The 11879-nt window shown below is 38.9% G+C and overlaps 1 protein-coding gene across 2 annotated transcripts; it reads right to left on the reverse strand.

The window, feature by feature from the left end:
• Positions 1 to 403: 403 nt before the first annotated feature.
• On the reverse strand, positions 404 to 11625 carry LOC101164253 (coiled-coil domain-containing protein 39). Of its 2 annotated transcripts, XM_004078952.4 has the most exons (20): positions 11013 to 11495; positions 9547 to 9666; positions 9282 to 9428; positions 9032 to 9190; positions 8831 to 8923; positions 8277 to 8405; positions 7999 to 8190; positions 7816 to 7919; positions 7612 to 7738; positions 5644 to 5838; positions 5387 to 5551; positions 5019 to 5156; positions 3945 to 4153; positions 3726 to 3849; positions 3472 to 3631; positions 3255 to 3361; positions 1610 to 1750; positions 1337 to 1516; positions 1200 to 1264; positions 404 to 790 (listed from the first exon to the last, which is right to left on the reverse strand). In XM_004078952.4, the coding sequence occupies exons 1-20, from the start codon at positions 11109 to 11111 to the stop codon at positions 613 to 615; spliced, it is 2832 nt and encodes a 943-aa protein (XP_004079000.1). In that variant the 5' UTR covers positions 11112 to 11495; the 3' UTR covers positions 404 to 612. The 2 variants fall into 2 exon arrangements, with proteins under 2 accessions (XP_004079000.1, XP_020566522.1); XM_020710863.2 differs by lacking the exons at positions 404 to 790; positions 1200 to 1264; positions 1337 to 1516 and having other exon boundaries at positions 3255 to 3377; positions 11013 to 11625.
• Between the last annotated feature and the right edge of the window lie 254 nt (positions 11626 to 11879).

Here is an 11879-nt window from a genome sequence, read left to right on the forward strand (position 1 = left end):
AAATGTCTTTAATAGAATTAAATAAACACAAAGAAAAAGTAATTTTAAGATCTTTCATATTCCTAACTACTCAGTGTTTTATCAGGGCCTGTTTGGATGAACAAAGAGCTGATATCCTGGAGATGGGAAATGTTTTTAGATCAGTGAATGATTAATGAGGGTAATTTCCCACGGCACACTTGACCATCTCCCACGGCACACTAGTGTGCCGCGGCACACTAGTGTGCCGCGGCACACTGGTTGAAAAACACTGGTCTAGATGACCCAACGCCCAATGTTAAAGTGCCTAGGATAGCACAAGGGTTAAGAGGAAGAAACCTGCTTTCAGAACTCTAGTGTGGAATTCTCTACCAGAAAACAAAAAGTAAATCCACATAATTTACATAACACATTATTTTATAAGTAGGAGAAAAAAAGTTTTTATTGACTATTTCTCAATTTTAAGATCATGAGAGTAATAACATAACAGCGACAGAACATGAAATTCCTTTAAAACATGTGGCAGGAGGAAAACGAGCTTCAGTGTGGACGCTTCCACTATAAACACTTGAAATAGGTTAACAGCGACTAAAGTGATCAAACTAAGCCAAACTAGATTCCTGTTTGAATTGGTCACTTTAAAGGCAGACTGGACCTGCTGGACTTCTTGCTGCTTGCAGCGCTGGAGCATTCCGGGGAGGTGGTTGGAGAGAAAGCTGCAGGCAAATCCAACTGCAGATCCAAAGCCGTCACCTTGACGGAGGCACTTTTCAAGCCCCCCAGGCTTTTGATACTTGAGGACGTAGAAGACCTGCAGTCAAGGAAGAACAGGTATCCTGATTAAGTCTTTTCACTGTCATCTTTACCAAAAACATAAATAAAATGCATTTTTCTAAACAATAAAGAGAAACTTTACATCTCTCTCCTGGTTAAGGTCTGTGTGAAACTGGACCAAATGGCTAGTATATTAATTTGAATTGAATAGCCACACCCCTCCTCATTATTATATGCATTAATATGTGTAGTTAACATTTATTCTTTCTAAGTAGATTGCTTAGACTTTTTTTACAAATTCATATTTTCATTCATAGTCATATTTTTTAACTGCAGTCACATTCTTCATGTTCACTTCTCAGACTAAATCAGAGTTAATTCCTTTCTTCATATCCATCATTCACCATCACTCATTCTGGAGTCAGGGCCTTTATTTGCTGTCTAACCTGCGAGAAGCTGAGCTTCGGTGACTGGTGGACCCAGAGGGAGGAGGTGGAAGAAGCCGACCAGCCTGAAATTGAACATTTTGTAATAAATTCTTTGTTTTTTTTTTCTCATTTCCCCTTAGATGATGTGTTATCACCTTCTGGAAGTGTTTCTCCAGCACTCCTCGGAGGTCAGATTGGTCCTCCATGGCTTCATTCAGCATCCTGTTGACTTTTTTGTTCACTTCCTTCAGCTCCACCAGCCTGATGTCTTTCTCTTCAAAAGTCTCCGCTTTGGTCTTCTTATGTGAGCGGATCTTTTTGGTCAGCTTTGAACACTGGAAAACACAACAAAGAATATCTTTAATAAACACATACACTAGCTTGCATTCTTCACAATCAGTTTTATAAAATATACGAGTAAGTCAAACCTCTTTTGTGGCTCTTTCTATTTTCTCTTGCATAGAAGCCATTTCCTTCTTGAGCTTAGTGATGATAGACTGTTTGTGATCTATCTTGGCTTTTTCCACTTGCTTGTCTTGCAGCAAACGTTTGAGGGAACAGTCCATGTCCTGCAAATGGACAAGAAAAAACAGATACATGAAAATACATAAATCTCACTCAGATGCTTCTAAAACGTCAAATTAGGAGAATTCTACATTTAAAAAAATGACATTCAATTTCTAAACGTTTTAGGTTTAATAATTTAAAAAAAATTAGTAATTGGTAAAATTCATGTTAAAAACAATCAAACGTTTAAAATGTGTGTCTAAACAAACATTTGTTTTCTGCAGAAATCTGTAAATTTATTGAAATGCTCTTAAACCAATGCCATAATCCACAAAGGCAAATGCAATCATTGTACTTTATTTTATGTTACATGCACAGACGGCCTCTTTTTCTGGACACTGAAATGTGCATTTTAACATTTCTTGTCACATATCCCAAAATACCATGGTGCGGTGACCTAAATGCACGTTTGTCAGTAAATTCTGCAGATGGACGCACGGCGGCAGTCGCATTTTTACATGCTGCGCGGCGGCCATGGAAGTTTTTAAAAAAAAGGTAAAATTTTACGGTGACAGGAAGATTTTTTTGACATGGGTCAGTGGTCGCCTGGGCACATGTGGAGGTTGCGTGGTGGCAGTCCAGTTACAGGTGAGTGGCAAGAAGACAGCAGCACAATAATTGATTGATAGGAGAGTCCCCAAGGTCCCCAAAATCCTCTGCTGATTGGCGTATTTCGCCCCTCCAAGCATCCCGCTGCAAGTGCACTCAACAATGGCTCTTAAGATGGGCCAGGGGCCAGGCGATGACTGGATGTCATTCTGGTGATCACGGCCACTGTGAGTCCAAATGGGGAGACGGCATTGATGCTGCACAAAAGTCATCCCGGCGTTGATAGCAGAGACTTGTGGTTTGACGAAGAAGACAGAACATTTTACGTGGTGCACTACTCATGAAAGAAAAGCAACGCGAACGAGAAGGGCAAAGAAGAGGAATCTGAGTTGCGAATGACCAGTGGTGCGGAATGTCCCGCTTTTTATAGACCCCCGGCTACCAGGCAGCCAACAGCCAGTGGCATTTGATATGGACAGCCGCTGTTTGGGGACATTTACACATCGCCCAATCAGAGCTGCTGCCAGCCGGCGATCAGGCTGCCACTGCTCTGTGGCCGTCAGGCTGTAACCTGATAATAGTGTCATCCCCGCCTGACTGGTGACGTCTACATTCAAGACTACGCCAACAATTTTCCCAAAAATTGGGCGGTGCCATGAAATCTTGAAGATTCTGCCGATGCCTCCCCATCACACAGTGGCAGCTGTATTTGTGACTGAAGTTAATGACAGTTTTAAACCCTACATGTGCTTTTGTCACCAAAGAAGTTGTAGAAAGACGACCCCAGCAAGCGTTTTTCTTAAAAACAGTTTGAAAGATCTTTAATGTTCATAGAACTCAACTTATTGTCATTATTGACCTTTTTTGTTATATATGTGCCCAACATAAACCTCAAATTACCCAAAAGGTGTATTTGTCCTTGTAGAACAGAAATGCTGAACATTTTCTAATAAAAACCTCTAAGTCACGTTGGAGTTCTTGGATCTGCTGTTTCTTGAACCTGATGGTCTTCTGCGTGGCCTTCAGCTGCTCCTCCAGCTGGAGTTTTTCTTGATACTCTGGACCTGCAAATAGTCATCACTGGCTTCTGATAAGTGGTAGTTTACAATCACAAAACCACAGCTGCAGAAATCAGATGTCGAGAGAGTCGTTTTGGACTTCCGTCGATACATACTTGACTCGTCAACTTTAAGGAGGGATTTCCGTAAATGGGAGTTGAAGTGGTTGAACACCTTGACCGTGTTCTCTAGAGCTTTAGTTTCCAGCTCCATCTTCTCAACTTCGGCGTCCAGACTGCTTTTTTGCTGCTTTAGCTCCTCCTTCTCGAGCGCGGCCTGGCGACACAAGCAAACAGCGGTGATTCGGGCTGTTGCGGCGAACCAGACACAATCCCACACGTTGATCATCACAACAGGTGACGCTCCTCACCTTTGTGATGCAGTGGGCCTGCACTCTCTCAGCCTCGCCTTCAGGGGCCCCGATGGAAAGGGCCAACATCTCGAAGCGGAGCTTTATCTGGTCGATCTTCATAAGTTTTTCATTGAGTTCAATACTGCAAGAAACAAGGTTCTGCCTGAAATGCCAGTTCCAGTGGTCCCACAGAAGAAAAAAAAGCTGAGAGCATAGCTGAATCCAGGACCCCCTCACTTCAGCTTGTGCTTCTCCTTCTCACTGTTCTTGAGCTGCTTCTTGATCAGATTTAAGAACACTTTAATCTCCTCATCTCTCTCTTTCATGGCTGCCTGCAGCTCTAGTTTCCTCTTCTCTAAGGACTGCACGCTGTCCTCCTTTTTATGCAACAGCTCCCTTTTACGGTTCACCTCCAGCTGCAGCATTTTCTGCTCCAGGATCGTGTTCTGATTGAAAACAAAAAAAGTAAGAATAAAAAAAGTGAAAGTGACTCCATCTGTTACAACTTTCCAGTTCAGGTTTTATCTCAGCTGTTGACCTCTGCTGTTTATACCCGGCCTCCCGTTTTGAATCACACCTAATTATAATAATTATTTTGAAAATTCTTTTGTAATTGTACAATAAATGTCCCGGCCAAGGCAATACTGAAATCTGAGTATGTTGGAACCAGCTTTGCTTGAGCACAGAAATGTTGGTTTTAACTTTAGCATAAGTCCCAAATCAATTAAAAAATTTGACCAGTACGTAAAGACCTCTGCATTCAGACATGGTTTATAAAACGCCACACAGCTGCAGCCCCATATAGTACTAGGGCTTCCAGAAAAACCCACAGTTATATGTTATGGTATTTGACAAATTCTAAAAAATTAAATAGGTAAATTTAATTGTTAGATGTTGTGTTTTAACAAAAAAGTGTTATATAATATATCATGTGGACCATTATTTGTATTACAGTATTTTTATGATATAATATTAGATGACTTGGAACTAAAAACCTTACATTTTACACGCAGTTACTGTTAAGACCTTAGTAAGGAAATGTACATGTCTTGGGCAGTATAAGTACAGTGGATTTTTTTTAACTAGATAAATATGTATTTTATACAGAACAAAATAAAAAATTACTGTTTTTAACATTTATGACGATAAGGAAGTTACCTGTTAATTAAACTGTAATTTTAACGACTGTCATAGTTTTACAGTGTTCTTCTGTACTGACATTTTTTAGAGTGTACCTAGTGGCTGTTGGACATAGCCCTCAGATCAGAGAAGCAATTTGAGTGAGATTATTATAGCATTTCTGTGAGCTACCTGCTTCCTCAGAGAAACTCTCTTTAGCTCCTTCTCATTGCCATCACAAAGTATCCCGAGCTCCTCTGCCTTCTCCAGCATTTCTCTCCTCTGAGCCTCCGATTTCTCCAGGATCTTCCGAAAACATCGGATTTGATGCTGCAAAGCACGGTTTACAAAACGTTACTGCTGGTTAATATGTCAATGATGGGGAGCAAACTCAGCATCTTACATCATAGTAGTAGGTAGGTTTAGAGGTTGTCATCTTTTTTTCCCAAATGACAACCTTTTAACCTACTACTATGATGGATCCTACCTGGATGAATGAGAGTCTTCATAGACATATTTCTTCTAATTTTGGGATCAGCATCTTACAGTTTCAAACTGACCTCGCCCTCCTTGACCTCTTTGCTCATCATTCTGTCCATCTCTTTCTTCTCCTCCAGATCTTTGGTTAGCTCAGCAAGCTTTGCTTTCAGCATCTCTTTTTCGTCCACAGGAATGTCGCCCTGCAGCCTAGCCAGTTTTATTTTTAGCGTTAGTAGCTCGCTCTCCTATAGTAGAAGACAATCGGACAACTTGAAAACATCTCATTTGCTTAACAAGCACCAAGTTAGGATTGTTAAATGGGTTTTGTGACACATGCCTGATTCCTTAAGACCTTGTCCTTCTCTTCCATTTCCGTCTTGAGTTTTCCAAGCCGGCTTTGTAGGGTGTTCATGTTGACTTTAGCCCCTGAAATGAGCACCATGGATTCCTTCTCCTTCCCCTTCAAAACCTTCAGTTGCTCCTTTTGAAGGTACAGTTCCCCCATGAAAAAACGCTGCTGTACATCAACCTCCTGTAGCAGGGCATGAGTATGCGATTACACCATCACCAAAGATCAAAGCTCAAACTTCACATTTGACAATGTTCATATAAACTTCTAATTTTGGAAAGGTTGAACAGTATTCAAAAAGCTTTAATAACTAAAATTGTAAAACATTTTAAACCACAAAAGCCACTAGTTTACTCAAAACAAACCAAATCAAACATAACAAATGCTTAAAATCAGAAATTTTGCACTTTTATTAGCCAATTTCTCCTTATATTTTTGATCTAAGTTTAAAACAATGGTCAAAAATGGCTAAAATTACAACCATTTCTGTTAGGAATGATTAGAAACAGAATAGTTAGACACTCCCTTTTGCATTTTATTAAACTAACTTTTACCTTTTATTACATTAATGGCTTAACCTCGATTTACTATGTATTATCATCTCAAAATTATATTACACTCCAGACAGAGCACAACCAAGACTATTGTCTCGCAACATTCCTTTAACATCCTCCCTTTTTCATCTTTGTGTGTTCTGGCAAATGTCTGCAAGAGATCTGACACTTTAGGTCCTCTGACCTTCGAGCATCTAGCCTGCAACAGTCTGTGGGTGTGTTTTTCACACCATGATCCATCGAATGAGGTTCTGAATATGCAAATGCAAGGTATATATGCCAGGCCTTTTGCTGAACCCCTTTGTTCAGACTTTGAATGCACTTTGTTCATCTGTCTGTAACCCTGCGTACAAATCTGTGGTCCTTGTGCGGAGTAAATCTACAAAAGATAAGTAACTGTCTCTGAGTCGTTATTCTTTATTTCTGTGTGTTGGAAACTGAAAAGGGGAACGAACCTAATTTACCTATTTACAGTCCTTTCTAGAAAATCCAGTTTCCTCACAATTTCCTAAAAGGTTGAGGAAAAATCTAGAACTACATTATGAATATATGTTAGGTTTGTAAGATCTACAAAATGGATGTTTGGCAGTCTCTGAAAAGAAAAAAATTCTCATACTGTAAATGAGTACCTAAAAAGATTATGAAATAGAAAAATACATTTTCACAGCTTTTGAAAATCCCATCGTGTTAAGTGCATAACACCATGAAATGATTAAAGTCCCACTCCGACCATTTTTGATCTATTTTCAAAGAATTGCCAGTGGTGTTTTAATTATGATTATGAAATTTTAGCCAACATTCTTTGTAAAACTGTGTCGTTTTCTAGGACAAAGTTTCTGAAGAGCATGGGGAGTTTATTAGAAATACACTTCTGAGTAGTGTGTTGGACCGCTGGCTTGGAGTAAGCCTGTCTCCGCTTCCCATCATCCCTTTTTTTTACACTCTTTTTTGCTAGCTTACAGCCTCTCCCAACCCCAACCTGACATAAGCAGTGCAACAGAAATGGCGAGCAATATTGGAGCAATTCAGACGTAGAATTTTGAGCCAGATGCTAGCTCAGACAAGAAAAACAAAAACATACATGGATAAGGTCAACCCAGTGTATTTTCTACATCACAAAAATAATCTTTTCCAAACAGCATTTTTTGTCTGCTCCTGATTCACAGTGATTTGAATAAATAAAATATCCAGAAACAGAATTTTAAGCTTCATTTTCTTTACATGTATGATGTCCTCCATCATCAGAAAAATGCCACAAGAACACATCAAAAACTGTTTTTTATCGGAGTGGGTTTTCAAAGCCATGTAGGAATCAAAAAAAGGAACAGCTGCTCTTCTGTGAACACTAACAGCTCTCTAATAGCTGAACCTCCACCACAAGGAGTTGGTGGGATTTATTCACCTTGATGGCCTTTTCCCCTTCCCGAAGGATCTGCTCCAACTCAGCAACTCTGTCCTGCTCAGCAAGCTGGCTAACCTTGGCCAGTTTCTCTCTCAGTGCAGCATTGTAGGCCTCAGCAGTGTGCACTCTGCAACACATATAGCCATACAATGGTGCCGAAAAAAACTACACTTATACAAAAGGATATGTAGGAACTTGACCAACTTGTCTTTCTTCTCTTGAAGTTCTTTCTTGGATTTGCTGATGTGGGCAGCCAGCACCCTCACACCTGAATTTATATTGTCCAGTTCGCGTTTGCAATTGTCCAGCTGCAACACATTTAAGAATTATTTACGAGAAGACTTCAACGTGAATGAGTTTACATTCTGTGCACATTATGAAGGTAACCTGTTCTTGCAGCTTCACGCAGATATTCTCCTCCTCCCTTAGTTCCTGCTGCAGTTTCGCAGCCTGTCTGTTGGTCACAGCCATCTTTTTCTCTGTTTCCTTGTTGTTGTTTTGCAGCGTTTGCAGCAACTGATTCAGGTCTGCAATGGCAGCATTCTTTTCCCTCACCTCCTGGTTAGCCTGCGCAAGTTCCTAGAATGAAAAAGTAAAGCTTGAGCTGGAGAACTTCATGCTCGAACTCAGAATCCGTTGGCCCTACTGGAGGCCCGCCGTGTTACCAGTGCGCACTGTTGCATCTCAGCATCCTGCCGCTTCATCTGCTTTACTGTGTTTTCCCACTTCTGGATGAGCTGCTGATTGTCCAGATGAACCTGTTGCATAGTGTCTCTCATAGTTTTTAAAGCTACCTGTTTGGAGTGTGGGAGAAAAAAAAAACTATTGTTATAAGAAGACAAAAATAAGACAAAATGTTCATTTAAGTTGACTTGCAGCCCTTCATGTCCAGTGTGTTCTCTTTTTAGGAAATAATGTGCAGGTCACAGTCCTTCAGAATGGGCGATCCCTGTCTAAAAAACATGTTATATTTCCATACAAATGAATGGAGTGAAAATTAAAATGCAATGTTTTGGTACTAATTTTATACAAATTCCTGTCTGTATTTCCAGTGGTGCTGGAAATAAAGTTATAGTTTTATATTTACTGTTTTTTTTTATTTCACTGAACCTTTATGTTCAGACATTAAGCAGACTTTGTTATACATTCACTTTTTCCATAAAACTCATTGGAAGTGTTTGTGTACGCCTGAAGGTTTCCATATATTTTCTCCCATTACCTGTACAGATGTAGTTTCTGTCAGCTCCTTCTCATAGGCTTTGCGGTTTTCATTAAGTTCCACCCTTTTCTTCTCTATGGCCAAGGTGAGCGACTGTATCAGGACAGATAAGTGTCAGATTAGAATGAGCCATCATTGAGAAAAATACAGTTTTAACAGCAATTGCCCAAGTTTGGAAGCCATCCATTTCTCTCTGTGTACCTTAACTTTCTGCTTATTTTGCTGGGAATTCTTGACCATAGCCATTGTGTCCTCCTCTTTCTGTGCAGACTCCTCCAAGAAAGCTTCCATGGTCTGCTGGTCCCACTGCATCTGCTGCCGAAACTTCTCAAGTTTCTCTTTGGCTTCAGACAAGTTTTCCTTCACACACACAAAGGATTTGAAAAGCCATTTTATCACATATTTCACTGTTTTGTTTTTGTTTTTTTGAAGGTATGTGTAAGTCCCAGACCTCTATCATTTCTGCTTTCTCTTTGGAAGACCTCAGCTCTTTCTCAGTCTTTGCAGTCAGCTGAGCCAGATGACCTGATTCTCTTTCTGCAAGTGCGGTTAGATGCTGTTCGAACTCGATCTCTTTTTCGTTTGCCTTTAGCAGAGCCTGCAGATAATTTTGGAAAACAAAGCAGTCACACATTTTCTGTATCTGAAACCCTTGTCGCATGAAAATGCCAAAGACTGCCCTTCAAAGATGTAAAGAATAATAAAAACATACTGACCTCAGTGTTTTCCAGCTCCTGTCTGGAATGTTGGAGTTTTAATTCCATCATTTTCCTCTGCTCCTTCTTAGTTTCCGCTCTTGCACTTACTTCAGCCAGCTGTTTTTCTTTTTTATAAATCTTTTAAAGAAGAAATTAATTTACAAATAAGACATTTCATCCACTAATTCGGTTTTAAGAAAACTGCTCTATTTTTGAAATTATTTTCACAATCAAAGTACGGACAATGTCAGAGACATTCCCAGCACTGCTGGCATTTTTTAAATCAGTATTTGGAATTGTACAGTTCAGTTTGATGTTTTAACTTGTTCCTGTTTCATTCAGGTCCACTTATACTAAGAATCACATGGCCTTGGTGTTTCCAGGAGTGTTTAAATCATACAGTTACACCTTGTAATTCTTTCATAGTGTTTGAGGAAGACTAAAACAGAAAAATAATTACATTAATGCATAAATAAACCAGTAAATATATAAGAAAACATATTTTAGAGAAAAAATATAAATTAGTATAGGAATTTCATGATTTACAATTGTTGGTTTTTTTTTTAATGTCCTTTTACTTTGTCGTTGTTGTTTCTCTTTCGGCTTTTCTCATCAGGGGTCGCCACAGCGAACAAGTCGCATGGTAAACTTGGCAATCAATGTTTTACGCTGGATGCCCTTCCTGACGCAACCTTCTCAAAGCAACCGGGCTTGGGACCGGCACAGAAGTAGAGAAGGGAACAGGGAGCAGCCCGGATCCTTTTACTTTGTCGTTATTCTTGGTTAATGTTTTTCCACATTTTTGAAACACAGTAAATACATTTTTCCCCCTTTTGTGAATATGACGTTCTGCTAGTTTATGGAATTATTTTGACTGCTAGAAACTTGTTCTTTAAATTTAAAAGTTGAAGATTGTGATATGAACATAACTTAATAAATAAATGTGAAATTTTAGATGCATAATTGAACTTACAACAATGACCAATCAAATTTGAATACATCGCTTTTTTTAAAAAAAATGCTCATTTTAAAATAAAAACATGCAAAACCAAAAAGAAAAAGTTCTACTACCTGCGATAATTTGTATAAATGCTGTTTTTGGTGTTCAGTGTTTTTTAAATCCCTATTTTCGTGAAAAAGCAAAAATTCGAAAGTCCAAATGTCTGCAGAATAGTTACATACCTTTCAACCTGAATAAGAAGAAGAAGAAGAAGAACAACAATAACAATAATAATATAAATAATAATAATGTTCATAGGAGGATTTGAACATTACTTCCTTCATTTTTTTATAGTTTGAAAATCATCTTTGATACGCTTTGTACAAATTCAAATTACAAGCACACATTTACTGAAAACATTTTGATAGTTGAAAGAGTTTAAAGGTATGAGTTAACATGAGGTCCGCGTTCTTTTATTTTTTACGTTAGTAAGCTGCCATCAGAGTTTACCGGTGGGGTTTCCCATAGCAACCGTCCCACTCACCATTTCTATCAGGGCTTTGTGCTCTTCGTTGAGTTCCGGGACGGCATAGCGTCTGTCCCAGCTCATCTCTTCCAAGACAGCCTCAACAAAATTCGACATAGTATCGCGATACTTTATACAATTCCAACAAAGCTTAAAGAAAAGGGTAAATAGTCCTTTTAGTTCCCGAACCAAAGCTGCAAGCGAGTCTCTTCGGTTTACAGTGAACTGTCAATTACCATGGAAACCGCGTTGGTTTGTGCCGTCGTCAGCACGCAGATGCTACGTCACCAGAAGCGCTTGTTTCTTTTGTCTGTAAATGTTTCCGTGTTCAATAAAGTTAAAGAAAAAAATCTTTAGCTAAAAGTCGCTCAGCCCAAATATTTAGACCCTTAAAACTTAATGTATCTCAGTAAATTCAAAACGCTTTGACTCAACTTGTACTACATTACCAATAGTAGCAGTAAAGCTACAGTTATTTACATTGTTTACATTAATATTTTCTTTAGTAAGAGAACCTCACTCAGGCAAAATGAAATATAGTAAAGTGAAACATTTATTTTCTCTTTATGAGTCCGTGTTTAAACAGCATTATTCAAAAAAAAAAAAAAATCCACCCAAGCATTTATATCGACTTGTCACGCAAATGAAAAGTTAAGATAAAATTAGAAATGGACATAAAATTTAACATTTAAATAACATCCCTAGAAAGACTACTGAAATTAACATTATAGTTTGGGTTTGTGTAACTCCTCTTTCAAGACAACATCAATCAAAACTAGACTAGAGTCCTCTCAGGGTCGGCTGGATTTGTCGGCCACAAAATCTCAACACAATAAAAGGAAGTTCAAAGGTGAACAACCAAAAGATCTGTGGTTTTATCTTTAT

This window comes from Oryzias latipes, chromosome 17, assembly GCF_002234675.1.
Source record: "Oryzias latipes chromosome 17, ASM223467v1".
NCBI lineage: Eukaryota > Metazoa > Chordata > Actinopteri > Beloniformes > Adrianichthyidae > Oryzias > Oryzias latipes.